This window comes from Gobio gobio (genome assembly GCF_949357685.1).
Source record: "Gobio gobio genome assembly, chromosome: 1".
NCBI lineage: Eukaryota > Metazoa > Chordata > Actinopteri > Cypriniformes > Gobionidae > Gobio > Gobio gobio.
In genome coordinates this window covers 50,733,955-50,761,026 of record NC_137097.1, presented here as the reverse complement: position 1 = coordinate 50,761,026, position 27,072 = coordinate 50,733,955, and the positions used below count along the sequence as shown (strand labels likewise).

Genomic DNA, 27,072 nt, shown 5'->3' with positions numbered 1-27,072 from the left:
TTAAATGTTACTTGTATGTTGTATCCCTCTTCTCATTGCCTAAAACGTGACACAACTAGCTGGGCTGCACGACAAAAACAACCCTAAACCTGTATTTGGATTCAGGCCTGCCGGCAGGGGGCGCATTGTGTTTCTCATTATCACCCGCTGCGCGCTGCTCGTGCGCATTGAGACAATCCGACTGCGCAGCGGAGGAGAGTCTCACTTCAGAATGTCACGAACCGAACAAATGCACGAAAACCCTCCGGTTTAGACAAAAGGTGAGTTATCTGCACGAGCCGTAATATTAATCCTCAACCAACCTTCCATTTTTGCCATTAGCTTCAAAAGGACTAAATTCACTGCTCTGTACACAATGTGCCACGATCGTGCGCCATTGCTTTTTAATGCGAGCAGAGCACGTACAGCTCTTGAAACTGGATTGATGGAGCAGAACCCGTTACCGCACAGGTATCTGATGATTTTGATGTTCGTTCCGTAATGGTTTTGTTTTGTTTTTAACCAATAGTGGCAACAGCAAAAAAATGACATTGTGCTTTGTTCTGGACAGGCAATATTGTAGCTACCCCATGACTTGATCAACTTCCTCGCCTACTAGTGTTTTGTTTTTGAGTTGACAGCACCTTTTGTTCTTTGTTTTTGAATTGTGGCTGCTCAGTAGTGTTTTTTAAGGCTTAAGGATTACATCCATAACATTTTGGATATGCTTAATGCATATAGCTTTTTAATGTAATACATACATCTGAAATGTTATTAATTTAATAAACTATTCTGATGTAGATTAGAAAATGCAGCTATCAAGTGACTTTTGCAGCATTGACGGAAAGGATTGCCTAAATTTAATAAGTAGATATGTTACTATTTGCAAAACTAGTGGCATGTTTCCCCACGTCTCAACAATCTTGTTTGTATACAGGAAACATCTCATTTTAGACCACATTAATTTATTAGTATGGTGTAGGGCCTTCTTTTGGTGCTATTACAGCATCAATTCGTCTTGGATATGACCGATACAAGTCCCGCACAGTGGCCAGAGGGATTCTGAGCCATTCCTCTTTGTTAATTTAGGATTTTCCACAAATTTGTATAAAAGAAGCAAATCTTATCTTGATTTAGGATTCGTATCCTGTCTTACAAAATCTCATTTTATCTGTTGTTAGGAAATCTTAAACGAGTTCATCGAGTTCACTCATCAACTGTCAGATTTTCTGTTTTTATAGTCAACAGCTCTTCCCTTAGAAACCAAATGTAGGTAGGCCCTAAAGCATTAAGTGTTTTTTTAGATATGCCAGGTTGTGACATGTTTGCTATGGAAGCGACCTCACTTTGAAAATCGCCTTTTACAAAAAACAAATAAAACCTAAGCCGTTATGCTCCGTGAAGGCTCATTGGCCTCTTTTGTCGCAATTCGTCAACTAACTTCAATGTCATCTGTCATGTCATGGGAGTCTTTGGGTCTTCTCCCCACCGTAACTCCCCCGGATGTGGGAAAAACAGTGATGGTGGACTCATCAGAGATGATGATTCGTCCTGCGTGGTGGTATATTGACATTTAACCTGGATACCATAGGTAAAGGTAACCTCCAACACTATATTGGCCAGTGTTTCAGTTTCATTGTCCAACCCCTGTATATATGAAGGGATGTGATGGAGTGATATAAAACCTATTTGGGGGTTGTTTGGCTGCTCTAGAGATTATGGACTGTCCTTTTTGAGTCTTTTAACACAGATGTAAAATGAGCATGTTTACACTGATCAAAATGAGAGCAAAAACCCATGATGGCGTATTAGCAGCAGCTTCCTGTACCTCATATGTGTCAGGCCAATATGAAGATCAATTTTGCTCACAGCTGCTCTGCTCTCTCTTGATCTTTTAGCATATGGATTTTACTTTGTGTTACTAGCCTAAAGCTGTCATTTGTTCTAGCTTTTGCACTATTTGTCAATGTAGTTCAAATTCTCCAGCACACAAGTGTTGCTGTTTTTCCCCCCTAGTATTCTCATATAATATGCCTTGATTTGAAAGGAATAGATTTGCTGACCCTCATGTCATTCCAAACCCATATGACTTTCTTCGGTGGAACATAAAAAGTTATACCAACATTTAAAAAATGTTGTTAATCGACTGGTTTTGGTTCCCATTGACTTCCATTTTATGGATCCCATTGACTTCCATTGTATGGGTGAAAATAATCAATGGAAGTCAAAGGGAACCACAACTTTACCAATCTTTTTCAAAATATTCAGGATTTTCATTTCTGGTTGAACTTTCCCTTTAACTCTCCTAACTACCCCAATCTTTGACACTGAACATGTTGCATGCTGAAAGCATCCAGACAGCACACTTGTTTCTTATAAGCTAGTTTACAGACTTCTGCAGGGATAGTATAGGCTACGGGGAGGGTGACCCACCCCAGCTGTGTGCTCAGTAGATAAGATATCAGTATGCTGTGCTGGGCCATTATAATCACCCCTGCTGCTAGGAGTTACTTTCTCTTTGTTTTTTAAAATAAATGTCGTTATTTAAGAGCAGATGATATTACACTGTCTTACAGAGGACTGAGGAGGTCAGTAGAGGTCTCCCTGATGACAGGAGCTATAAAACAGGACCATAAAAAAAGATAAATCCTGAGGATGAATGTATTCTGATATATGCAATAGTCGCCTCTGCTCTGTCTTTCAGGTGGGCTGGCAGGATGGGGGAAGGGCCTGCAGTCAGGCCTTCGGCTGCTATTACGCCCGTGCAGCAGATGCTGGCGTCTGGCACTGGGGCTGTGCTAACATCTCTGTTTGGTGAGGACAAGAATCAGCACAATAATTTTGTTTCTGTTTTTACCGTAACGTAATTTCCTTAATTTGTCCAATTTTAGCGTGTGAGTGTGTGTGAGTGTGTGAGTGAGTGTGAAAGAGTAAAAATGTTATCAAATACATATGTTTTAGTATTAATAAATTGCATTTGGGATTAAATGCATTACATTAAATAATTTTCCCAGCAAGGACCCTTTAAATTGGTTAAAAGTGACATTTATAATGTTACAAAATATCCATTTCAAATAAATGCTTGATATTTGAACTTTCTATTCATCAAGGATTCCTGAAAAATGTATCCGTTTCCATAAAAATATAAAGCAACTGTTTTCAACATTGATAATAATAATAACAAATTTTTTTATTGCTCAGTAAATCATTAGAATGATTTTTGAAAGATCATGTGATATTGGACTGGAATCATCATGGCTGCTGAAAATTCAGCTTTGACACCAAAGGACTAAATTAAATTTTAAAATATATTCTTGGTGAGCATAAGACACTTCTCAAAACAAACAGAACCCCAAACTTTTGAACGGTAGTATATGTTGGGAAATGTATATATGTTTTCATAAAGTAAGTGTGTTTAAAGTTTTACAGTGTAATTGGACATTTCCTGCATTGTGCTTGTGCAAGCCTTGTTATATGTAGAATCGAAATGCTAACTTTTATACAAGGCTAAATCTTATTTTTTTTTCACTTTTTCTCCCTCTTGCTCTGCAGTCACACCATTGGATGTGGTGAAGATCAGACTTCAAACCCAGCAAACTCCTCCCTATCAAGGTACAGATCTCAAGCAGCTTTTCAATTCTTGATCACATACAGAATGTCAGATGATTGAACTGTAAACTTCATGCATTTTCTCCAGACATTATACAAGTCACACAAGTTCAACATCAGTTCCAGTGTTTCTACAACCAGTGCTTCAAATTTCCATTCAAATGCTTTAAATAAACAGTCTTCAAGTTCATATTGGTCTTTATCTCTGAATTATTTTTTTCCCCTCTTCAAAATATGTCTCTTGAAGCTAAGTGAATTTTCTGTGCCACTAGCATTGCAAAAATGACTGATTCCAAACACACACCATCTGCCATAGTTTGCTAAACTCAGTCCTGCCCCAAACTCTCACCATTGGTTGAGTCAACGTCCTGTTGGGTTGGTTAGGGTACAAATAGAGCTAATGTTTTGTAGGGGTGTGAAATGTCACTGGTCTCACGATTCAATTCGATTACGATTATCATGTCTTCGATTCGATATCACAATGCGTTGCATCCATAATTTTCAATTTTACTGCACATGGCTACATTTTCGACAATGAATACAAGCAGTCAGATATATGAACTCCCTTTATTTATCTGCTCCAAGAAAGTACACTTCATGAATGTAGCAAACATCAAACACAACTTAAGTCTGAACAGAGACGACTGGACCATTTAGAACTAGTAAATACTAAAAGCGCATGAAACTGTCAAGTAGTGTACTTAAATTACAATAACGCTCACGCACATGCATGCAGCCTCGCACGCGCTCACACGCTATAAATGTTAAAAATAGTGGGTGCCATAGTTTGTGTTTTGCCATTTTGTGCTAGCTAGAAGCGCGTATGTGACGAATGATGTCAGAGAAACATCAGTAGGCTATAATCGATTATGGTCTATTACTGCATTGATGCGGACGTGGAAGATTCTGCATCGCGATGCAATGGTTCATTTCAACACCCCTAATGTTTTGATTGCTACAAATGGCTTTGATTGACCTAAAAAGGGCTTACTCTCTGCATATTAAGCTGGAATTAAATAATTAGAACTGAGCTTTATTAACAGTAAAAAAAAATAAGCTATACTAACGTTCAAAAGTTTGGGGTCTTTAAAGTCGTCATGAAGCGGAAGTTGCGATTAGTCTTTTCTTCCCTATTGTGAAATGTATCTTAGTGAAACGGCTTCTCGAACTAGAAAAGTGTAGGGAGGGACTTCATTTTCTCAATTGGGAATTGGTTGGATTGTTCTGATTTGCTATTGCCGTGATGTCATGTGAATGACAGGTTGTCCTGCCCTCACGCCAGTAAACACTTAATCTGAGAAGAGAAGAGATGTCACTGCAATAGGGAGAGGAAGTTATTTTGATTTGTAAATTACCACGGCTCATGAATAACAAAAAAATAGTGGGATAAATTATGTATAATAAATACAGCAATATTCCATAATATATTTTTTCATGTTTATGAAAGAAGTATCTTTTGCTCACCAATTCTGTTTTTATTTGATCAAAAATACGGTAAAACACTAACATTGTGAAATAGTATTACGATTTTAAATTGATTTCAAATGGAAATCTTTTGTAACATTATAAATGCCTTTTGACTTTTGACAAGTGAATGCATCCTTGCTGAAGCCAAACTGACCCCAAACTTTTGAACAGTAGTTTATATCTAAAAACCTGCTATAAGCCCTTGATAACACATACCTCATGCTGTTTTGCATTTGCTATATGCACTATGAGCTTTCTTTCTCTCTCTCTCTCTCTCTCTCTCTCGTAGCACTAGCAGCAGACTCAAGGCCTTGGGCTAGGGTCATCCGCCCTTCAAAATGTGAGTATGTAAATCAGATGAAGTGTCATCAGTGGTCCTCTCACAAAGACCAGCAGCTCGCTTTACTAACACTCACTAACTACCACTCAAAGAATTACAAAAACGTTCTGCAAAACAACTAAATCACATAGTGCAAACAACATTTTGGCTTACCGGTATATAACACGTCTCTAAAGGGGTAAATGCAAGGTCACATTGCAAACAGACATGACACATGTGCACAAAACACCCCAACAAGTTGAAAAATGCATTCAGAAAATATTTCAGAGGTCTTCTCTGCTTGTATCTAAATGTTTATTCAATGTGTTTATAGCAGTGGATCATTTACTGAACTCTTGAGGACAAACTAAAAGCCATGCCAGGTAGACCTACCTTGAACCGGTCTTGCGTAATGTCTTAAAATAGTAGGAGGACTGCTTGTTTGTGCCAAGGCTGGAATTGGTTAAACTGTCGCAGCATGGTCAATGCCATGGTCGCTAATATTTATAGAGCCTCTTATCTAAGACCTCAGTCCTAATCACCAAATCCTTTGAACTGAATACAGGAAATTATTGGAAACGGCTTTCTTGGAAAACTCATTGTAAACACATGTCTGCCATATGTCTGCAAATACAACAATCCAGGAGTCATTGAGGTTTCACACTGTATAGACAGTTTTGTCTTTTTGTTGTTATTAACTGTATTGTGGCAGTGTTCAAAGTCACAATAAAACAGAAGTCTTTCCCTCCCATATTTGACGTATCAGAACAGTATGGAGGTGATTTGGTTCTATGCATCGGTTGTTGATTGGATGGAGGCTGATGTAAATGCTTGCAGTCAATTGTAAGGGTTTAAGCAGACAAAAGGATTGGAGAAGCCCTCCATACGTCACCAGAGAGAATTGTCTTTGTTTAATGTCGTCTTAAACTCATATATGTATATTGTTAATGTTTAGTTGCTGTCCTAACTTTAACCATTTAGACTGCAAGTTTCTACTTAATGTTCTACAATAACCAATTGAGATTAAAAATGAATGAAGTGTTTTGTATGGTTAATTTTTTTGTGATTTGATCTTTATCAAAGTCCCTTTCAAGGAAAGTCTGTTCACTCTGTGGCCATATTTGCAGCACCTCCAAGACCAAGTTCAATTTCATGCTGATAAGACTTGGTCTTGGAGGTGCTGCAAATATGCAATTGACAACTTGAATGAGGGAGACCTGAAATCTCAAGAACTGATTTCCGAACTCACAATTAAATAACATATTTCAAATCAGCAACAAGATCTGACTTGTCCGACTGTCCCATAAATGTTGTTTCTTACGCTCAAATAGCATTAAAAAAGCCTTTTTTTTCAGGCTAAATCTGCCAATGCGTGTGTGCAGTCCTAAGCATGAGTCTCAGAACAGACTTGCCCTATCCAAATACCCTCACTTGCGGTCTTGGCCACTTGAGAGCGCGTGTACGCGACAGGAAGTAAGTGCGCAAGTGTCCCATGTCAAAGCGCAGTACCCTTAATGCACACTGAAGTGCACACTCGTGAAATCACGAGATGTCGAGGAAAAAGTTCCACTGTAAGTTAAATTAATTAGATAAACACAAAGTTGAACACTTGGGCCAAGTACAGGAAATACGTCATGTAAGTAGACAAGTGGTCAAGTGCGTATTTACATAGGGCAACTGTTTCTAAAGCAAACGGAGCTTCTAACGGCAGCTGCAGTGACACAATGACTTCATCAATCAGTGATTGGGTCTTTTATTTTAGAAGGCGGGACTTATTCCACCATCTTGCTCATTGTACCTTCTCTCATTCTTAAGTAATATGAGTGTATTTTTGTATGTCTAATGTCTTTAAATACTTGGGTGCTTGTGGCAATTGGAAATTTATTTGCAAAAGTATTACAAATTAGGTTTATACTACTATATTTTCTTTTTAGGGAAATGTTTCCTCTATTGTAACGGGTTGATGGACCACGTCTATGTGTGTCAGAATATGTCAAGCTGTTCCAGCTGGTACAAAACCCCCAACCACTTCAATGGGACCGTGGTAAAAAATTATTTGCATCTTTACAAATTGTGATTCAAATTGTGAAGTTTTTGTAATGACATGTCTTGATTAATTCACTTTTTGTTTTTCAGGATGCATTTGTTAAGATCACACGTAATGAGGGGATCAGGTCTTTATGGAGTGGACTTCCCCCCACACTGTAAGTCCAGCATCATGCCAGTGTACACAGTGTACACATATAAACTGTGACTTGCGCAGTTTATATATATATATATATATATATATATTTTTTTTTTGTACTAAATCAGTTTTATAGGACAGATCTAATCTAGTCTTGTGTTAGTGTGCCAATATTTGTAAAGTGTGTGCTGTAACTGCAGCTCATACGAAATACTTCGATTCTGCTGGAACAAGTGCAGTTGTCAAAAGCAATGACTTTAAGTTTAGTAATTAAGTTATTTTAATTCTGTAAATGCTTTGACAGATTCAAAGTTCATTGAGTGTAGGATTCTGACAGATAACTCTCATTAAAAGAAGTCATTAGTTGTGAATACGACTACAGTAGTCATGCTGTTTACTGAATAGCTGAAATGCTGTGTAAGCGTCTATATGTGTTAATGATTGAACGTCTGACTGTAAAATAAATAATCTTTTTTGGGGTCTGTTGACTTGAGCTTGACAAACCAGCAAATAAAAACAACCATGAATCCTTGAAAATGACACACATTTGTGCACAAGTTGTTTACAACTAATGGTCATTGGTGTGTTTGTGTTTGAAGAGTGATGGCAGTTCCTGCCACAGTCATCTACTTCACCTGTTATGACCAGCTGCGAGACTTCCTGTGTTACGGCATGGGCTATCAAGGGGACCATATTCCCCTTATAGCAGGAGGGTTAGCGAGATGTAAGTATTTTCTCGTCCTTCCTGTCTCATACAAGCATCTTTTGATGGGGACTGCATTATTTTAATGGGTACTGCATTATTGTAATGTGTATTATGAAGATCTTAAAATTATATAATGTGCATCCTTAAACAAAACTTGCATAATAAATCAGTTATATAAAAAATAAAAAAAAATAAAAAATTATATATATGTTTATGTATGTATATATGTGCATTTATTTAATCAAAATGCAGTAAAACAGTAATATTATTACATTTAAAAATAAATTTTCAATTTTAAAATGTAATTTATTCCTGTGATGTAAAAGCTGAATTTTCAGCATCATTAATGCAGTCTTCGGTCACATGATCCTTCAGAAATCATTATAATATGCTGATTTGGTGTTTAAGAATTTTTTTTTTTGTATTTTTATTAATCTTGAAAATGCTTGTGCTGCTTAATACTTTTGTGGAAACCAGTGATTTTTTTTTGATGATTAGAAAGAACAGCATTTATTTTAAATAATACTTTTAAAGACTTTAAAGACACATTACAATGTTACAAAAGATTCTAATTTATTTTTAAGACAAAAAACTTTGAACAGTAGTATATATATTTAAAGGATTAGTTCACTTCAAAATTAAATTTTCCTGATATTTTACTCACCCCCATCTCATCCAAGATGTTCATGTCTTTCTTTAGTCGAAAAGAAATTAAGTTTTTCAGGAAAACATTCCAGGATTTTTCTCTCCACCATTGACTTCCATGGCAACCAAAATGTCGAAGTAAACACGGGGGTGGTGCTTCCGCCTATGTCTAGTGTGGTGTTTTCGCGAGCGCAGAGCAGCGCAAGATGAGCAATTTAGGTTAAAAAGTATATTCATTTTAAATATATATATATATTTTTTTTAAATGGCCAATGGTTTCGCTAGATAAGACCCTATTCCTCGTCTGGGATCATGCAGAGCCTCTGAAGCCCTTCGAAGCGCTTTGAAACTGCATTGATTTGGACCTTCAACATTTTGGTTGCAATGGAAGTCAATGGTGGAGAGAAATCCTGGAATGCTTTCCTCAAAAAACGTATTTTCTTTTCGACTGAAGACAGACATGAACATCTTGGATGAGATGGGGGTGAGTAAAATATCAGAATTTTCATTTTGAAGTGAACTAATCCTTTAAGTTTATATGTAATCTTTAGCAAATCTCAAATACATTTTTCATACTGTACATTTATAATGCTGTAAATTCACTTTTAGTATTTAAAATGTTCTATTATAAATGTATTTAGACAAAAATAAAAAACTGCAAAATGTTAATGTTGGTGCATCCCCAGTTTTACCCCTTAGTGTTGTACTTGTTATGTTAGATCGATACTGCTGTGATGTGATCTCTGTTGTCACATTATTGACGTCTCCTCTCTGTGCTGCTCAGTGGGAGCAGTGTCTGTGATCAGCCCTCTGGAGTTAGTTCGGACTAAGATGCAGTCCCGCAGACTCCCATACAGTGAGCTGATGTTGTGTGTCCGCTCGGCTGTGGCTCAGGATGGCTGGTTATCTCTCTGGAGAGGGTGGGGACCCACTGTCCTACGGGACGTGCCCTTTTCAGGTCAGTGACCTGTTCATTCTCTGGCAGCGTGATAGTGAGCGGGATGTTCCACAGATGCAATGCTTGACTGTTTCTTTTTTTTTTTTCTCCCCTTTAGCCCTGTACTGGTTTAACTATGAGCTAGTGAAGGCACAGCTGTGTGAGCGGTACCGGGCACCACAGACCTCCTTCACCATCAGTTTTACAGCCGGGGCCATCTCAGGAGCAGTGAGTATCCCAGTGTCACCTCACTCTCAAAAGCCAGAAATTATTGATGACTTTTACTTTATTGTAAATGACACATTAGAAGGAACTCAATGGCTATAAATTAATATGGATGAGTTTATGAATGATTATAAAAGGCTACTGTGAGGAAAAAAAAGATTAAACAATGTAAAGAGCTTCCTATCTTATCTGGCCTGACTGATTAACAATAAAGGCTTTTCCATGAGAACAAATGCTGGGCCGACTTATGTCCCAGATGAATGTAGGACATGAGTGAAACTGATTGCATTTAACTAATGGTCAAGTGATATTTTGTGTATTATCTTACTACATACTTAAAACATGACTACATTGTTGAAGTTCTTTATAATGGATTGGTTTTGCAGTGATAATAGAATTGTATAATTGTGAATATAACTGAGTAATAATTAATGTTCTCTTCTGCTCACCAAGGCTGCATTTATTTGAAGAACAAATAAGTAGTAAAATAGAAAATAAATGTGGTTTATTCCTGTAACGAAAAAAATTACTCCAGTATTCAGTGTCACATGATCCTTGAAAAATCATTCTAATATGATTTGAAGCTCAAGAAACATTTATCATCAATGTTGAAAACAGTTGTGCTGCTTTGAATATTTTTCTGAAAACCATGATATGATTTTATAAAGCAATATGGCCTGCCTTATTAAAATATCAATTTTCTTTTTGACAGATCGCTGCAGTTCTGACCCTGCCCTTTGACGTGGTGAAAACGCGCAGACAAATCCAGTTAGGAGAAATGGAGGCTCTCGGAGGTATAGCAGCTTCTGTAGTTTCACCTGTTTATACGTTAGAAAGAGTGTAGTAATACAACCTGACATATGATCTCAATAGGTGACTACTCGCTTTTAAAAACAATTCAGAGCTGATTACTTAAGCTTAAATTAATTACATTTGTCAGGCCTCAAATTTCATGACATTTTGACCTTTCTCAGCAATCTCTATGAAGAAACCAGCCTCCACATGGAACATGATGAGGAATATCTGGATTGACATGGGATACAGGGGTTTGTTTGCAGGTAAGCTCTAATTTCTAGTGACATTGATGTCAGAGTAGTTATATAACTTCATCAACCAAACTAGCGATTGACGTCAGGCCTGTTTGTGACTCTCAAAATGAACTCAACTGCCTACATTTTAAAGAGGCCATATTATGCCGTTTTACAAAAGCTTGTTTTTTGGGGTCTACTAGAATAAGTTTTCATGCTTGAATGTTCCAAAAAAAAAAAAAAAATAGTTTTTCACATATTGACATTGTTTCAGCATTTCTCAGTCTGTCAGTAACGCTCTGTTTAGTTCCAGTCTATCCATAGTTTTCAGTCACGTGACTGTCGCGGAGCCTTGGAGGGCAAAACCGCCATAGAACTACAGCACAAGCCTGTCAAATTTCCATCTTAAAACAAAAATATGTGAACAAGATGCACATTTTGGGCACTTATGAGCCATATACAGCACCTGCTGCAGTATTTCAATCACTGAAAACAGCGGGACGTTTTTAAAACGCTTAACGTGAAAAACACTATAGGGTGAGCTGCACCAATAAGGATTAAATTAAGCAAAGTTTAAAGGATTTGTTGGGTTTTATTTTAAATCGAGTTGTTGCACCACTTCATTTTAAACAGATTAATTACGCAGTAAAACGTTATAGAGCTGATCAAGCAGCAGATGGAGGGTGAACTGACTACAGGCTAAAGAATCCTTAGTGCAACCCACCCTTAAAGTGCCGTAATGCACTTAAACAGTGATATTAAAAGATCAAATTCAGTTTACACCTTTTTTATGATGTATACTATATACAGGCGAGTAGATGAGGCAAGAATATGAACGCAACGCGTTTTCTTTATAATGGATTTCGATGGGGAAAACACCTAACGAGAAACCTTGTGTTGCACTAATATTCCGTGTTCGTCTGCTTTCCTGTACAAAGTATGCAACATCAATAAGGTGTATATTGAATTTATTATTTTAATATCACTGTTTTACCGCATTTATACTGACTACAAACCTCGTAAAAATGACTAGCGGGCAATGGAGGAGAGCCTTGTTTTGCCCTCCAGGTGGGCGTTCCTATAAGCGTGTGACGACACGTGAAAACTATGAATTAAGCACTTTTTTCTAAAAAGCATGATGTGCTCTTATTGGTAGGCTGGACCAGTTGAGATTGGTCAACCGTTTCAAGCTTGTTTTGGAGTTGTCACGCCCCTTATCATAACGGCGATTTTCAACACACAACTAATGCAATTCAGCCAGGACAGCCTTATTTAAATGAGGAATAAACAGAGTTTACTGATATACAGAATAACTCCCTTTGGAGTCACTTTGACCTTTTCCCTGCTCAAACAGTAACACTGAAGAAAGTTGGAAATGTAACAAAGCATAAGATGTCTTTTTTTTTTTTTTTTTCAATTTCTGGCTGAAACAATATTTTGGTGTGGGACCGAACTGGATTTGAAACTACACACCACGGCCTAAACTTTTTTCTATATTTAAACAGTGAGACTGTTGAATACATTCAATAAACAGCTTTGCTTTTTTCAGGTTTCCTTCCAAGAGTGATCAAAGTTGCTCCCGCCTGTGCAGTCATGATCAGCACTTATGAGTTCGGGAAGACTTTCTTTCAGAAGCGTAATCTGGATCAGGCAAGATGCGGTCTTTGAGATGGGCGAGAGGACCTGTGGTTTGTCCAGGATCAAGCCCTGAGGAAGCTGAGAGGGACTCCTTGTCAGCTACTGCAAACACTGATGACTTAAACCCAGCATTGTAATGAGTTTTTTTTTGTTTTTTTTTTTCTCTCAGAGTTTTTTGAAGGAAACTCTAACTGTTGGGTGATGTGCCTACTGACTGGCACAAGGAATTAAAAGCTGTGAGACTTTAACTAATACTTTGCGTCTGAGATGTAGGACTTCAGTTATGACGCATCAATAAATGCACAATCCCCCCCAAACCCTATGATGCCTTAGGGAACAATACCAAAGCATGCTGGCAGAAACACTACCTCCCCATTAATGCCCCACTTATTGAAATGGCTGAGGGTTGGGTGAGACATCCAGGTTGTTGTATCTGCAGTGCATGACTTGAGTTCCTTTTATTAAAGACTCGGTGCTGCCCTCTGCTGTTCCTGTTGAAGAAACCTCAGAATGAATGAGCTCAGTACTGAGCTTTACTTGTTGTTTTTTAACAGGGATTTTTTTATTTTGCTCGTCCTGTTAACTACACCTGCATTTAGTTCAGATACAAACAATATCTACTGCTGTAAACATACTGCTGACTTGAAATGATTAGACAGTTCTCACATTTTATCTAATAAAAGACATTTAAAATCCTTTTTCCGCATTTACTGAAGCAAAAGGAAGCCATACTACATAAATTATTTTTAGGTTGCATTTCTGAGTAAGTGTGAGAAAGTACATAAAAAGTAATTGAATATGCCTGGTATAGATGGAATGTGAGCAGAACGATTTATTCTTAAGGGGTAAGTTCACTCAAAAATAAAAATCGACATTTTCTCACTCTCATGTCCTTCCATGGCGTGATAGGACTTTAATTTCTTACATGTAACACATCAGGAGTTACCCAGCAGAATTTTTAAATGACTTTTCTATACAATGAGAGTGAATGGTGACCACAGCTGTCACTGGTCCCCATCCACTTCTACTGAATGGACAAAATGACAAATAAAAAAAACAATGTTTGAACACTGCTGAACATCATCTTTATTCCACCCAATGCAAATTAGCACATATGTAATTAGATTATGCACCGTTTGTCCATGTTAACAAACAATTTAAATTTTTTTTGTTTGTCTTGATATAAGTAATCAACTCAGTAATTTTCATTGTGATATCTAAAGGTTACATTTTTTACCCTATTCATGTGAGAAAAATAATGAATAGGCGAATAGGATATATTTGGGTCTTTTTCTGAACTTACAAAATGTGATCTCACTTGTGTCTTAGGATACATTTATTTCTATGGCCCTAAGGTACTTCCATACCTACCAAAGGGGACCTTTGCATCATGACTTGAAGTCAAAGGCCTATTTTTTGGGCTTAACCTCCCTACTACTAGACAGACATACAGGGTTGGACTAATGTGAGGGTAAATACAGAATTTTAACTTTGGTGGAAACTATGGTAATTGTACTTTTTGGTTAAATATGATTACATTAGTGTGATAATTTGTTTATAGATATTTTGTAATAGCACACTTGAAATTAAGGAAACATAAAATATTTCAAATATGAATTTTATTACAATTTAAACTTGCATCTTTACTAATTCTGCATGCAGCCACTGTAAGGCTAGAAGCTTACTGCTATTTTGAACCAACAGTCGGAGCAAAAAGCAGTTGAAGGATAACGTGCACGATTCAGTTATTTATCTGACTTCGTTAAAGTTGTTATTCTTTAATGGTAGAAAATCTTTCTTAGAACTTTAGCTTTCAACATTATCAGTGGTAAAAGGAAAGATTCTCAAAGCTTTTAAAACAGGAAAGGTTTATTATTAAGTTACATGTTATACAGAAAGCTATATACCGTATAGAAAAACTTTGCTGCAACAAATAACAAACAGGCTGTACATTTCTTGTAGTATGAGGAGGTTATGCAACGGTTTGCGGGAGTGGCATGGTTTCTTCCAGATCAACAGTTACCTTTCCTTCTTATACCCTGGGCAAAGCATTGCTAAACACGAGTGGAATACAAACACGAAAACCAAGAGATAGGGCAAATGGTGATTGAGAGGGGGATAAGCAATACATTAACATATTCTCCTCAATGCATGTTTAAGCAATAGCCTACCTAGATTGTACATTATGATTTAATATCTCTATTAAGTTCACTATCATTCAGTTCAGTTTATAAGCTGCAAGATGAGGCCAAACATGAGATAGTTACATGTTAGAACACATGTTAGATAAATAGTATGTAGTGGAAAGCACGTGTCCTGTGAAGCACATGGTACGTTATATCACTGAGGTCAAACGACCCTGTCTCCCCAGACAGAACCATTCTGTTCCTGAGTGTCCCAAACAGTCCTCAATCAGCATATTGATTAATCCCTTGCACTAGCATACTGTGATGATTAAGGCATTTAATAATAATAGTAAGAAAAAGCGTGCAAAGAAAATAAACATTAAGAACTGTTGCATATAGATTTTCTTACGTGTGTTTGACATTATTGGCACATAATGAATACATGTTCATAAATAAATCTTTATATGAACTGCAAACTACATGTTGAGCACATAGACTGTAAAAAAAAACACTACTACGTTCAACTACATGTTGAGCACAATGCATTACACACCAACAGAGGGCGACGCCAACAGTCTATGGTCGTAACCACAGATCGTAACGTACCGTAACGTACGAGATGCGTAGGCCGTGACGCAAACACGTCGAACTTGCGTCTTGCTTTATAAAGAAGCGCCGCCTCTCAGTCTCTCTCTTTCAACGGACCGGGGACAAAATGGTGAGTGTCTGTCTCTTTTTCTCAATCCACCCTAAATCAAAGTCATCCTTCTGATTTTAGACACATCCTATTCAATATATTATACATAGATGGTAAACAAATGTTTTGCTGTGATTATGGAGTGTGAGTCTGAGTGTTTGGTACATAGTGTTTGATTTTGACGGTGAGGGGAAAATGGCAGGCTGCTTTCGTTCTTCTATGTTAACTCTTAACGATTTTAATATGCTCTAGGAAACACGAAGGTACTACCGAGTTATTAAATCTTTCCCCATGTCAAATGTTCTTTTTTCGGAGTTTAGCTGTTCTCGTTATGGTTTCTGTTTTGCGATTTCTTTGTTGGGCCTATCACGTGAAGTGCCGACATAAATTTTACAGTCGCAAGTTACAAGGGGCAACAGTAGTTTTTTTACGCAGTAGTTTATGGCAGACTTGATGTTTCCATGTGGAGACCCACTCTTAAAATCGCGTTTGTTTCTTTCCTCTAATAAAACATGTAACGTTACATTTCAGGAGATGTAAATAAAATTATGCGTTTTCTTTGACACTTGTTATTGAAAGGGGCCATTCGCACACAATGCGTTTTTTAAAGTTAATTTTGTATTAATTTGAGCACCACATGCACGTGTCTAAATTGAAAACAATGGGGTAAGTAGCGCAGGTCAATGGAAAAATGCATTCTATTTGAACGGTCCCGTAAGAATATTCTATTGTAAATTAAATAATTTTCATAGAGCAATTTCTAAGTTTGTAGCCAACATAATTAAATCAGTTGTAAAACTAATGGACTTATGCCGATCATGTCAGGTCACTGGGAGCTTAACATTGAGAATTTGTGATGCTCAAAATAACTTCTTTTTTTTTTTTTCAACAGTCTCACCGTAAATTTTCGGCCCCACGCCACGGCTCTCTGGGCTTCCTGCCGCGCAAGAGGTGCAAACGCCATCGTGGCAAGGTGAAGAGTTTCCCAAAAGATGATCCCAGCAAGCCTGTTCACCTGACTGCTTTCCTTGGCTACAAGGCTGGCATGACCCACATAGTCCGTGAGGTTGACCGACCTGGCTCAAGTGAGTTAATGTTTCAGCATTCAGATTTGTTACATTTAGAAACGTGTCCTACTTTGCCTGAAGTGTGCCTGCCAGTGATGAGAGCCTCGACGGGCGGACATATTTGGGCCTATAGCCCTTGCTGAATGTCGAGTACTGAGCGCAGTTGCCATCCAAGTGTTAAACCTGCATTATTAGATATAGCTTGGTGTTTAAAACCAGTGAAGTCTTATTGTTTTCATCTTACTAACTAGTTTGTGCTTGTGCTTAGAGGTCAACAAAAAGGAGGTGGTTGAGGCAGTGACCATTGTGGAGGCTCCCCCCATGGTCGTAGTGGGTGTTGTTGGATACGTCATGACCCCCCGTGGCCTGCGCTCTTTCAAGACCATCTTTGCAGAGCACATCAGTGATGAGTGCAAGCGTCGCTTCTATAAGAACTGGTAAGACTTGGTTTTAAAAGAGCTATGATTGCTTGCATGTTTAGTCTGGAGCTGGTGGTTGTTGGCCAGATTAAACAGTCATGTTTTTCTGAGCCAATCTAACGTGTCGGTGTGGTGCAGCTCCGCTCAGGTGCCTTGTGCCCTGATGAGCTCCGGGCTCCTCTGGCCGGTGGAAAGGGCTCCTTAGAAACCGTGCCATGAGCCAAAATGACCTAATGCTGTTGATGCCTCCCCTTCACCATGAGGATGGGCAAAGCAGCTACGCCCAGTCTCCTTCCACTGGCCTGCTAGGCTATGAAGGGGCTGTGCAAACCTTTTTTTGTGCTTCTCCCTGCCCTCATCTACCACGTTCAGGTACAAGTCCAAGAAGAAGGCCTTTACCAAGTACTGCAAGAGGTGGCAGGATGAGGAAGGCAAGAAGCAGCTGGAGAAAGACTTCGCCTCCATGAAGAAGTACTGCCAGATCATTCGCATCATTGCCCACACACAGGTGAGAGCTTAACTGTGACTGGCCCTGGTGACTGGTTTGTAATGTGTACAAGTGGAAATCAACATCTATTGACGGGTCCTGTGAAATTTCTCAACTTAGCTTCCGCTAAGAAAAGTTTGCAGCAAGTGGCTTTGAGCCAAAGATAAATGAACAAGTTCAAACAAGACTATTAAGGGTGATTTTTAACGGATAATGGTGTATATTCATTAAAAGCTTATTAATTTTTATACCAGATAATTATGGGGACATTGAATTGAGAGAAATCTATTTTGTATAGTGTACAAGACGTAATGCTAGGTTTTTTTTATTTTTTATTTAAGAATTTCATCTCTAACAAAGCCTTGATAATTTTGGTCAATATAATCGTGATATTTTCATACCGTCCCATCCCTACAACAAAAGGCAGCAATATTAATCTGTTGCATACACCGAGCTGTATAAACTTAACGCATTAGTCTTAGTATGTTTTACTTATTATAATTGGATATGTGCTTTTGTAAAGTTGTCATGAAGGTTTACCAAACTTTCTTTTTTTTTTCTGTAGATGCGCCTGCTGCCCCACAGACAGAAGAAGTCTCACTTGATGGAGATTCAACTTAATGGTGGATCCATCGCTGATAAAGTCGACTGGGCCAGAGAGAAGCTTGAGCAGTTGGTTCCCATTTCTAATGTCTTTGCTCAGGATGAGATGATTGACGTTATCGGCGTTACAAAGGGTCATGGATGCAAGGGTAGGTGAAATGCTTTTTGTTCAACATCAGTCTGTCCCCAAAGCTTTAACTGACTTAAAGCATTGTGCAAAATGATGAAAAACATGGATTAATCGCGTCAGGCATGGCGCCCGAAACGCATGAGGAAAGTTACCATGCTGCCTTCCTTCTGACAGCACACTTGCCATGTTAAGTAAATGAGCTTCAAAAAGGCCTTTTCTGATCAAAGAAATGTCTTGTAGGTGTGACAAGCCGTTGGCACACAAAGAAGCTGCCCCGCAAGACCCATCGTGGTCTGCGTAAGGTGGCCTGTATTGGAGCCTGGCATCCTGCCCGTGTGGCTTTCTCTGTGGCTCGTGCTGGTCAGAAGGGCTACCACCACCGCACTGAGATCAACAAGAAGGTGAGGCCTAAGAAATAGACCCTAGTGTTCCTGTGGGATCAATTTTGTGCATTTGTTTTTCTCATGAGGGTTTATTTTTTTTTATATAGATCTACAAGATTGGTGTGGGCTATCACAACAAGGATGGAAAAGTAGTTAAGAGCAATGCCTCTACTGATTATGATCTGTCCAACAAGAGCATCAATCCCCTGGTGAGTGTCTTGTCTTATGTGACTTTTGGTTGCGTCAGACTGTAGTTGCTCTTTTAAACTGACTTGTGTTTTTCCTCAGGGTGGATTTGTGCACTATGGTGAGGTGACCAACGACTTCCTCATGGTGAAAGGCTGTGTGATCGGAACCAAGAAGAGGGTTTTGACCCTGCGCAAATCTCTTCTGGTCCAGACCAGCCGCCGTGCTCAGGAGAAGATTGAACTCAAATTCATCGACACCACCTCCAAGTTTGGTCATGGACGTTTCCAGACTATCGAAGAGAAGAAGAACTTCATGGTGAGTGCATGATAACTTTAGGACTCAATGGCTTCTCAGCACCATAACCCTGCTGTCGCCAAAGATCTGTCAGAGGTCAGCCCTGAGTCTATAGGGTGTTAGTGCATGGGTCTCCTTTAAAGAAACTAATTGGTAGTGTTTATAGGTAATGGGCCTCTTGAATGGTGTTGCCTACAACTGAACAGAAATGACAACATTAGCTAAAGAATTGCAATGATTCTGCTCTGACTCAATAGTGGCTTTATTTCTCACTCTACATGTAGTGTAGCATGTTTAAACTGAAGTGGTGGGGAAAATGCAGTTCCCATGATCCTTTGCACATCAGTGCACTGTTCGTAACCTGTTTCAGCCAATCAGTCTGAAATTTGGGTTCCATTCCAGTGCAAAATTAAAACTCAGTGAGGCAGGGGAGTGAGAATTCATGTGCTTCCTCCCTGTTCACTCTCTGGTGACATGACTTATCTTTATAAAATCTACAGTAGTTCATCTCAATTTGAATTAGCTGGTAACCATTTTCTTTCTCTTTTCAACAGGGACCCCTCAAGAAAGACCGTCTCGCCAAGGAGGAGTCATAAATGTGCTCTGTCTGGTGTTGTCATGCAGTACTGCAGAGTTGTTTAATAAAAGTGGTGTAAACCATATCTGACTTGTCTTTTTTCAGAAGAGGTTAAGTGCACTCAATTGTACAGGTTATTGCAGTGGTTAAATTTTTTTTACTCGATGAAACCTTTTAAATATTGCAATAGGACTGCACCACTTCAAACAAATGTTTGTTTTTAATACATAATAAAAACAAGGCGATATACTGCCCCTCAGTGTTTGGCAGACCTTAAATATGGCTTATTGAAATGTTGGTAGCAACATGGCCACTCTAATGTTAGCTTGGATATGTGCACTGTTATTGGGTGCATATCCAAGTGCTTGGGCAGAGTGTGGAAGCTATAGTATAGTACATGTGAAATGGAGAGCTTGAATTTATTTTTATAAAGGTTTCTTTTCACAGACTGGTGACTGAACTATAATTATTGTAAATCCTGCAAAGTTTTGTATCTTCATTAAGAAAAAATACATTTAAATTCCCTCTTTTTGAAGTTTATTTTGCTATTTTGGCAAATTGGAACATTTAATGTATACTCACATTCACTGTTATAATAATTAACCCAACTATGACATTAGCTACTAAGAAACCCAGAAATGTGAAAAGGGTTTGTTTTGGAGGTCTCACCATGTTGACAATGACATGCATCAAAGGTCAAACAACTACATCTTCCCATGTACATCACAATGGTCAATGATTCTCAAATGACTTTCTGATTCATACATTAGATTTGAGCACACCTTTGGTAATCACTTTCTAGGATATCAGCTGCTAGCCTTTCAGATTGTTGCGCTGTGTTTACTGGTGCAAGCACGCAGCAATGCCTCACTTGAATGCGATATCAAAAGTAACAAACCATACTGATCCAACTTTCCAATCAATTCCCAAATCACAAAATCAAGTCTTGCCCAACATTTTTCTAGTTCGATTAGCTGTTTCACTCGGACATGTCACAATAGGGAAGAGGATCAGCACAGTTTGTTTCCGAATGCACACATAATTGAAATGTGCTGTCCATTAAAACTGAAACAAGATCAAATTAAAAGTTATAATCTTACGTCTATGGACCCAACTCAAATGGCTTTTGCCAAGAAGTGTGGTCTAACTTTGTTTTCTGTGAATGACCTCTGTAAAAGGTTGCACCAGGGAAGCTGTGCTGCAGAGCAGGAAGTGGATCAATGGCACCCTTGTAGATCCCCCTGACTCAGCGAAAATCCTGGCCTTCAGGTGCTTGGTCGATAATGAATGCTGTATATACCTTAATTAGTATTGTACATTCACATGGTTCCTGGAGGACAAAGGTTGATTCAGAATGAGGTTGGAAAAGTCCACACTAAATCTCAGCTCGTGCCTTTGTCAAAACACTTCTGTGCTACTTTTTATTCCATAATTCTACATATTTGCAAGTGTATGTCTCAAAGCAGGTGGATAATATTCTGCAGAATCGCTAACAAAGAGCTAATTAGTGCACAGACCGACGGCAGCTTCATTGTAATAAGAGATGATGAGGGCAGTGTCTGGAATTTTACCTTCCTCTGTCACATTCATCTGTCAAACCGCAACGCACCATAGCACTCATTCCCAGATGTCCACGCTAAAGAAACAGCTGGCTCTCCCCACTCCCTCTGGCCTCCCACCCAATCCCACCATTACATCACAGTTGGACGAGAGCTGCTAAGGACTTTCATTGCACCTCTCTGCCTGTTTTCCATGTGTGTACATTTTGCTGTAGCAATCTCAAGCAACAACAATAATTTAGTTTCACAAGGCCTGCAGGTTTTGTCCTTGAGAACCGAGCATCCCTCTTAGCGTCGGAGGGTGTCAAGTTTGGATTGAGGCTTTTGTTGACGACAGTGTCCAAAGGGAGCTCACCTAATTAAGACTCTTTGTCCTCACTGCCTCGTTGCGAAACTGCTTCCCCCATCATTTCACAGCGTAATAAGAACCCTGGAAGCTCTTCACACACTATTTAGGCCTTTCTCCCTCCACACATGGTAGATTTTCTGCACTCTTGGCAAGAATTGCTTTGCCCCTCACCCACAACCCTTCCGGCAATATTAGTAAGGATTTATCAAGGATGGCTCTGTTTTATGATGAGCTTAGACCTTGGCGTGTTCATCACTTTTTATTTGTCACGGCTTGTCTTTTTTGTGCTTTTTCAAAGGGAAAGGCTTACTAATACTTCAACAGGCCGTTTCAACCAAGCATCAGAGAGAGATATGGGGAAAAGACGAAAGATGGTTTGGATTATAAGATGCTTGAACCCTTGCACCAGCCTGGATTTCACTAGGAAAAACCAAGGGGTCAAGGTTTGGCTAATAAGCATGCTAGCCTGATCTCATGGCAGCGATTCATCAAAGGGTGTTTCTCAAACAGAAGGTTTCTGCCCACGCGGTCACGGCAGAAATTCAAAATGAATTTGAGAAAAATACTAGGTAATAAAAATGTTGAAACTATTACAATAAAGTTAATGACAACTTACATTTACATCATTTTATCATTATGTGATTTATTTACAACACAACTAAAGAAAACAATGTCTTCATCTCTGAAAATTATATATTTTTTGTCTTGGATTTCAAAATGAAATTGGACGAGTTCAGTGCCGACTAATTTCCCGCCATTTCTAGTTTGTGAAGCGAAACGTGTGCAAAGGATTGTGGGTGATTAGAGGATGCGAAGGATACACTTGATGCATCCTTCAAAAAACGCAGAATGAAGGATGTGAAACGAAGGCTGCCTTCCAAGGATCCTTCAAAATAAGATGGCTTTCGACTGAGCTTGATTATGTGACTTTTTTACGCCAGTGTCACAATAAATCAGATCGTCCCTCAAAATCAGGGTTTCTATTAGGACCACAAGCGATTCCATTGGCTTTTAATGGGTTTAAAATAAAAAAAATCACATTACATTTGTCGTTTTAACCACATTATAATGACTATTAATGTTTGTTTTAGTTAGCTTTCTTAGTAGCATAGCATAAAGATACACAATTTGCCTGACAGCTTAGCTAATACAATATACATTTGCACTTACCTCATATTTACTACAATTTAATGCAATTACTCATTAAAATGTCCAGATATTTCAGTTTTTAAAAGAACAATGTAATGATGTTGAATAATTTTTTATTGTTTTTATTATTATTTATTAACAGGTAATCAAGTGAAAGAATTTATATTAGCCTTTATCCAGTTTGTTTATTATGGACTATATAGTTTTATACATATTTTAAATAAATGCAGTTACTAGTATAATAACTATTAATTGATGGATAACCTTTTTTTGAGGAAGGACCAGAAGTCTCTGTTATTATATAGACCTCCTTGTGAGGTATATGGAGTTTGTAAAAGAGAGAAACGCAGGGATGAAAGGGTCGGCAGTATGTCAATGTGGCCGAGGGGTGAGTCTGTGTTGGTCTCCTCTCTGTACTGTGCTCTCTTATATAAGGTGCTCTGGCAGGACAAACAGCTATTCCCCACACTCTCAGAAAAAAAGGTACTGGATGGTGCAATGAATGTTCCTCGAAGAACAGTTTTGTACCTTTTCAATAACTGTAACGTTACCTTTAATGGTACATGAAAGACCTCAGATGACGCTGTTTGGTACCTTTCAAGGTACAATTAAAATTAAAGCTGCGAGCAGCGATGTCGGGCCCAAGCCGGTGGCACCGCCACCCCGGTGGCATCAGTTTAACTGTGCACGGCAGGCAATAGGCATTTAAAATGGGAAAACATAAAAGGACTATGTCAAAGTCATCTGAATTCACCACATTAACTGCAGCAGTTGGTGCTGCTATGACCACAAACCACAACAGCCACATCTATGAGATCAATTAAATTTATATGAATTTCATGTCAGATTATGTCAAAGGTCAAATTGGAATGAGTTCAGAATACCATTCGAATGCTGATGTTGTTTTATTCTAACACTTCTCTTCATGTGTTTTTGAGCTACCTTAGCTACCGTTTGTGCACCAATCTTATGCACCATAAAACATGCTTTAATTTCAATATGGGTGGTCCAATAAATTTTTTTTAATAAAAAATGTATAAATGGAGCCAAATCACAGAAACTGCAAAGATGATTTTAATATCAGTGTCAGGTAAGAGTAAGATGCGTGTCTACATTTTATGGAAGTTTATTATAAATAGCCACTTTTATAAAATCATGTGAAATTTATGTTTTAATACATTTATATTATATCAGTAAATAATTAATTTAAAGACATGTGCATCATACGTGATCTTGGCAAACACATCACATGACGTTTTTATTTCAAGTGATAGTTATTTGTGATAGCCTATATGAAAGGGTTAAATTATGATCAAGAGAGAAAGTCACACACACACACACACACACACACAATGATAGAGTGAGAGTGAGGGGGAGGGGAAGGACTGAGAGAAAGGCACACACACAAACTCACAGGGTGAGAGAGAGACCCCCCCCCACACACACACACACACACACACACACACACACACACACAGATAGAGAGGGGGAAGGGGAAAGACAGGCAGATGGCATTCCATAGACTTAATGGTTTGTATACTGTACAAACTGTACATTCTATCCCCCTACACTACCCCTAAGCCTACATATCGCACACACACACACACACACACACACACACACACACACACACACACACACACACACACACCATAGCTGTCAACCCTCCCGTTTTTTCCGGGTTTCTCACGTATTTTAGCTCTTTTCCCGCTGTCTTCCCGTTTTAGTATTTTCCCGTAAAATATCCCGTATTTTTACGTTCTGATTGTGTTAACTCAGAACACGCAACTATCTGGTTTAGTGCCAGAAGACGCGAATGAGAAGTCGCGCGCACTGTGAGAAAATTTTCCGTGCACTCATCCGAGAGCGCGCACACGTCTCTCAGCGCGCAAATATTGAGTTCTCTTTCAAGTCTTGCTCTTGAATGGACAAACTCACGCAAAAAGTATGTCAACATATTGATGAGTATTCTAGCAGACATAGTCTGTATATGGCTTAAGTAAGCTTTATACAGTCCAGAAAAGACGACGCATATCCGAGGTCTTAAAGGGGCAGTAGCCTTTACTGCTGTCTGTTTAATGTCAAACAAAAGACAAGGGCATCACTCACTGCTCTTGATTGAATAACGTTTGTAAGTTTAATAGGATTAATCTTTAATTTATACAGTCATATATGCAATGTTATTTTACATTTGATCAATTTCTGTACCTGAAAACTAATGTTAGACGTACCTGAAAAACCTGAAAAGCATAGTTTATTTTATTAGTATCTTTGCTCAATAGTATTTATTTGTGCTGCTGCTTGTATTTAAATGATTTGTTCTTATTATTTTCTTTTGTTTTATTTGACAGTAGTCCTTTTTTCCCTGAACATAGCAAATACTGAACCGTACCGAAACGGTGAACCTTAAACCGTGATACAAACCGAACCGTGAGCAATCTGTACCGTTACACCCCTAGCGTAACGTATGATAAAATGACTGAAAAAAGGTTGGGAAACACTGGCTTAGGCTACTATCGAAGAAGAAGAAGACAGTTGCAGCCGCGGTTGGGAGGAAGAGGGAAAAAGTAGCGGGAAGTAAACTTCAAGGAGAGTATAGTAATAATAAATGATAATAAATGGAATAAATAAATAATAAATGAAAATAATAAATGTTATATTTACCCATGGCCTTCCCTGTTATACAGAAATGTAATAGTTATCAAACCTTCCTTAACTGTATAAATAATAAATGAAATATAGATGAATCATCATTAAAGCTACAATTTTCTCTGTTCCCGTTGATCTTTGATGAACATTAATGACAGGCTGACTCCACAAAATGACTCTAATTTGCCTCTTTGAAAAATAATTCTCTAATTTAACCTTATTACTATACTAATTGTAATATAAATAATACAAATATTAGAAGAAAAATATTTTAAGTGGTCATTATTGACAATAAATATTGCACAACTAGTATTTAGTACCAAAAGATCTCCTCAAAATATTCAATAAATATTATTGAACTAAAATATAGAACATTTATTTAATTGAAAAATAGTTAAGGTGTATGGTCACATTTGACCATCAATTAGTATGAGTATGACCAATTAGTATGGAATACCTGAAGGCTAAGTACAATAAAAAACATTAACATTAATGTTAACATTGTTGCATTACTCTCCATTATAAAACGATCCTGTATGGTTGATGTAATAATCAATGCACACTATGCTGTACTGTTTACCAAAACTTGCTGCAAACCCCTGTAAAGTGGAGCTGTTGTGTATCAAGCCATTCAAATGTATTGACACAGCGCTAGAAGTATTGAGATTTCTGTGAAGCACGACTGCGCGCGCCGCCGGGAGATGATAGAGCATGTCGCAACTCCGTATGGTTTTTCAACACTCTGGCTTTAACTGTTATGCCATATTAGCGCCAAAACGCTATTTATTGTTTGAATTTCGCATTAAAACTTTAAAAAATGTAAAAGCTTAGACATTGTTTAATATCAAAAGCAGGTTTGGCAATTTGGCGTGAGATTAAGTTGGGCAGCGTGAGAGCGTGAGACAGAGCCTGAAAGCGTGAGTGTCACGCCAAATGCGTGAGAGTTGGCAACCCTAGGCAAAAGAGAACTCGATGTGAGCAGGAAACTGACGCGAGTCTATCTATGCATCGAGTGTGTGTGTGTGTGTGTGTGTGTGTGTGTGTGTGTGTGTGTGTGTGTGTGTGTGTGTGTCAGTGTCCCTTGAATAGCTGACATGAGACGCATCCACACAGACAGGACACTGACACACACACATACACATACACACACACACACACACACACACACACAGACAGGACACACACACACACACACACACACACAGACAGGACACTAACACACACACAGACAGGACACTGGCATACAGCGCGCTCTCTTGTGTCTTGTCGCGCTTGGAAGCATGTACATGAATAGGAGCGTGATCATGTAACGCTAAGCAAAAATGGATATAAAAACGGACGCTGTGTTATTTGCGTTAAATATTTTTAATGCGTTAAGCTTCCGTTTCACGTTGACCGAGTTTGGTGGAGATTGAATAAATCACCTACGAGGAGAACGTAAAAACTCAGACCCTGAATTATACAAATATTCACGTTCAAACAAAAACTTTCTGTGAAAAAAAGACACTTATAAACAGACACTTGTAGAAAATAATGTGAATTTTTTTTTTAAATAAATTTGAACTATGTCAGTAAATAATGAATTTAAAGACAAATGTGTCAAAAGTGATCTTTGCAAACACAGCACATGACCTTCTGTAAAGCACATGTATAGAA

General features: G+C 38.3%; 2 protein-coding genes across 3 annotated transcripts; both read left to right on the top strand.

Annotated features, from left to right (window-relative positions):
* The first annotated feature begins 103 nt into the window (after positions 1-103).
* On the top strand, positions 104-13,218 carry slc25a39 (solute carrier family 25 member 39). 2 transcript variants are annotated; one of them, XM_079821809.1, is made up of 12 exons: positions 104-260; positions 2,684-2,793; positions 3,532-3,591; positions 5,345-5,395; positions 7,309-7,418; positions 7,511-7,578; positions 8,159-8,283; positions 9,695-9,868; positions 9,966-10,075; positions 10,785-10,866; positions 11,047-11,130; positions 12,650-13,218. In XM_079821809.1, exons 2-12 carry the CDS (start codon positions 2,697-2,699, stop codon positions 12,766-12,768), a joined length of 1,080 nt encoding a protein of 359 aa, XP_079677935.1. In that variant the 5' UTR covers positions 104-260; positions 2,684-2,696; the 3' UTR covers positions 12,769-13,218. The 2 variants fall into 2 exon arrangements, with proteins under 2 accessions (XP_079677935.1, XP_079677936.1); XM_079821810.1 differs by lacking the exon at positions 5,345-5,395 and having other exon boundaries at positions 153-260.
* A 2,329-nt stretch (positions 13,219-15,547) lies between these two features.
* Positions 15,548-19,795, top strand: rpl3 (ribosomal protein L3). The gene is made up of 9 exons (XM_079823232.1): positions 15,548-15,582; positions 16,454-16,646; positions 16,897-17,065; positions 17,420-17,555; positions 18,100-18,286; positions 18,508-18,668; positions 18,758-18,859; positions 18,939-19,154; positions 19,688-19,795. The coding sequence occupies exons 1-9, from the start codon at positions 15,580-15,582 to the stop codon at positions 19,727-19,729; spliced, it is 1,209 nt and encodes a 402-aa protein (XP_079679358.1). The 5' UTR covers positions 15,548-15,579; the 3' UTR covers positions 19,730-19,795.
* The last annotated feature ends 7,277 nt before the right edge of the window (positions 19,796-27,072 follow it).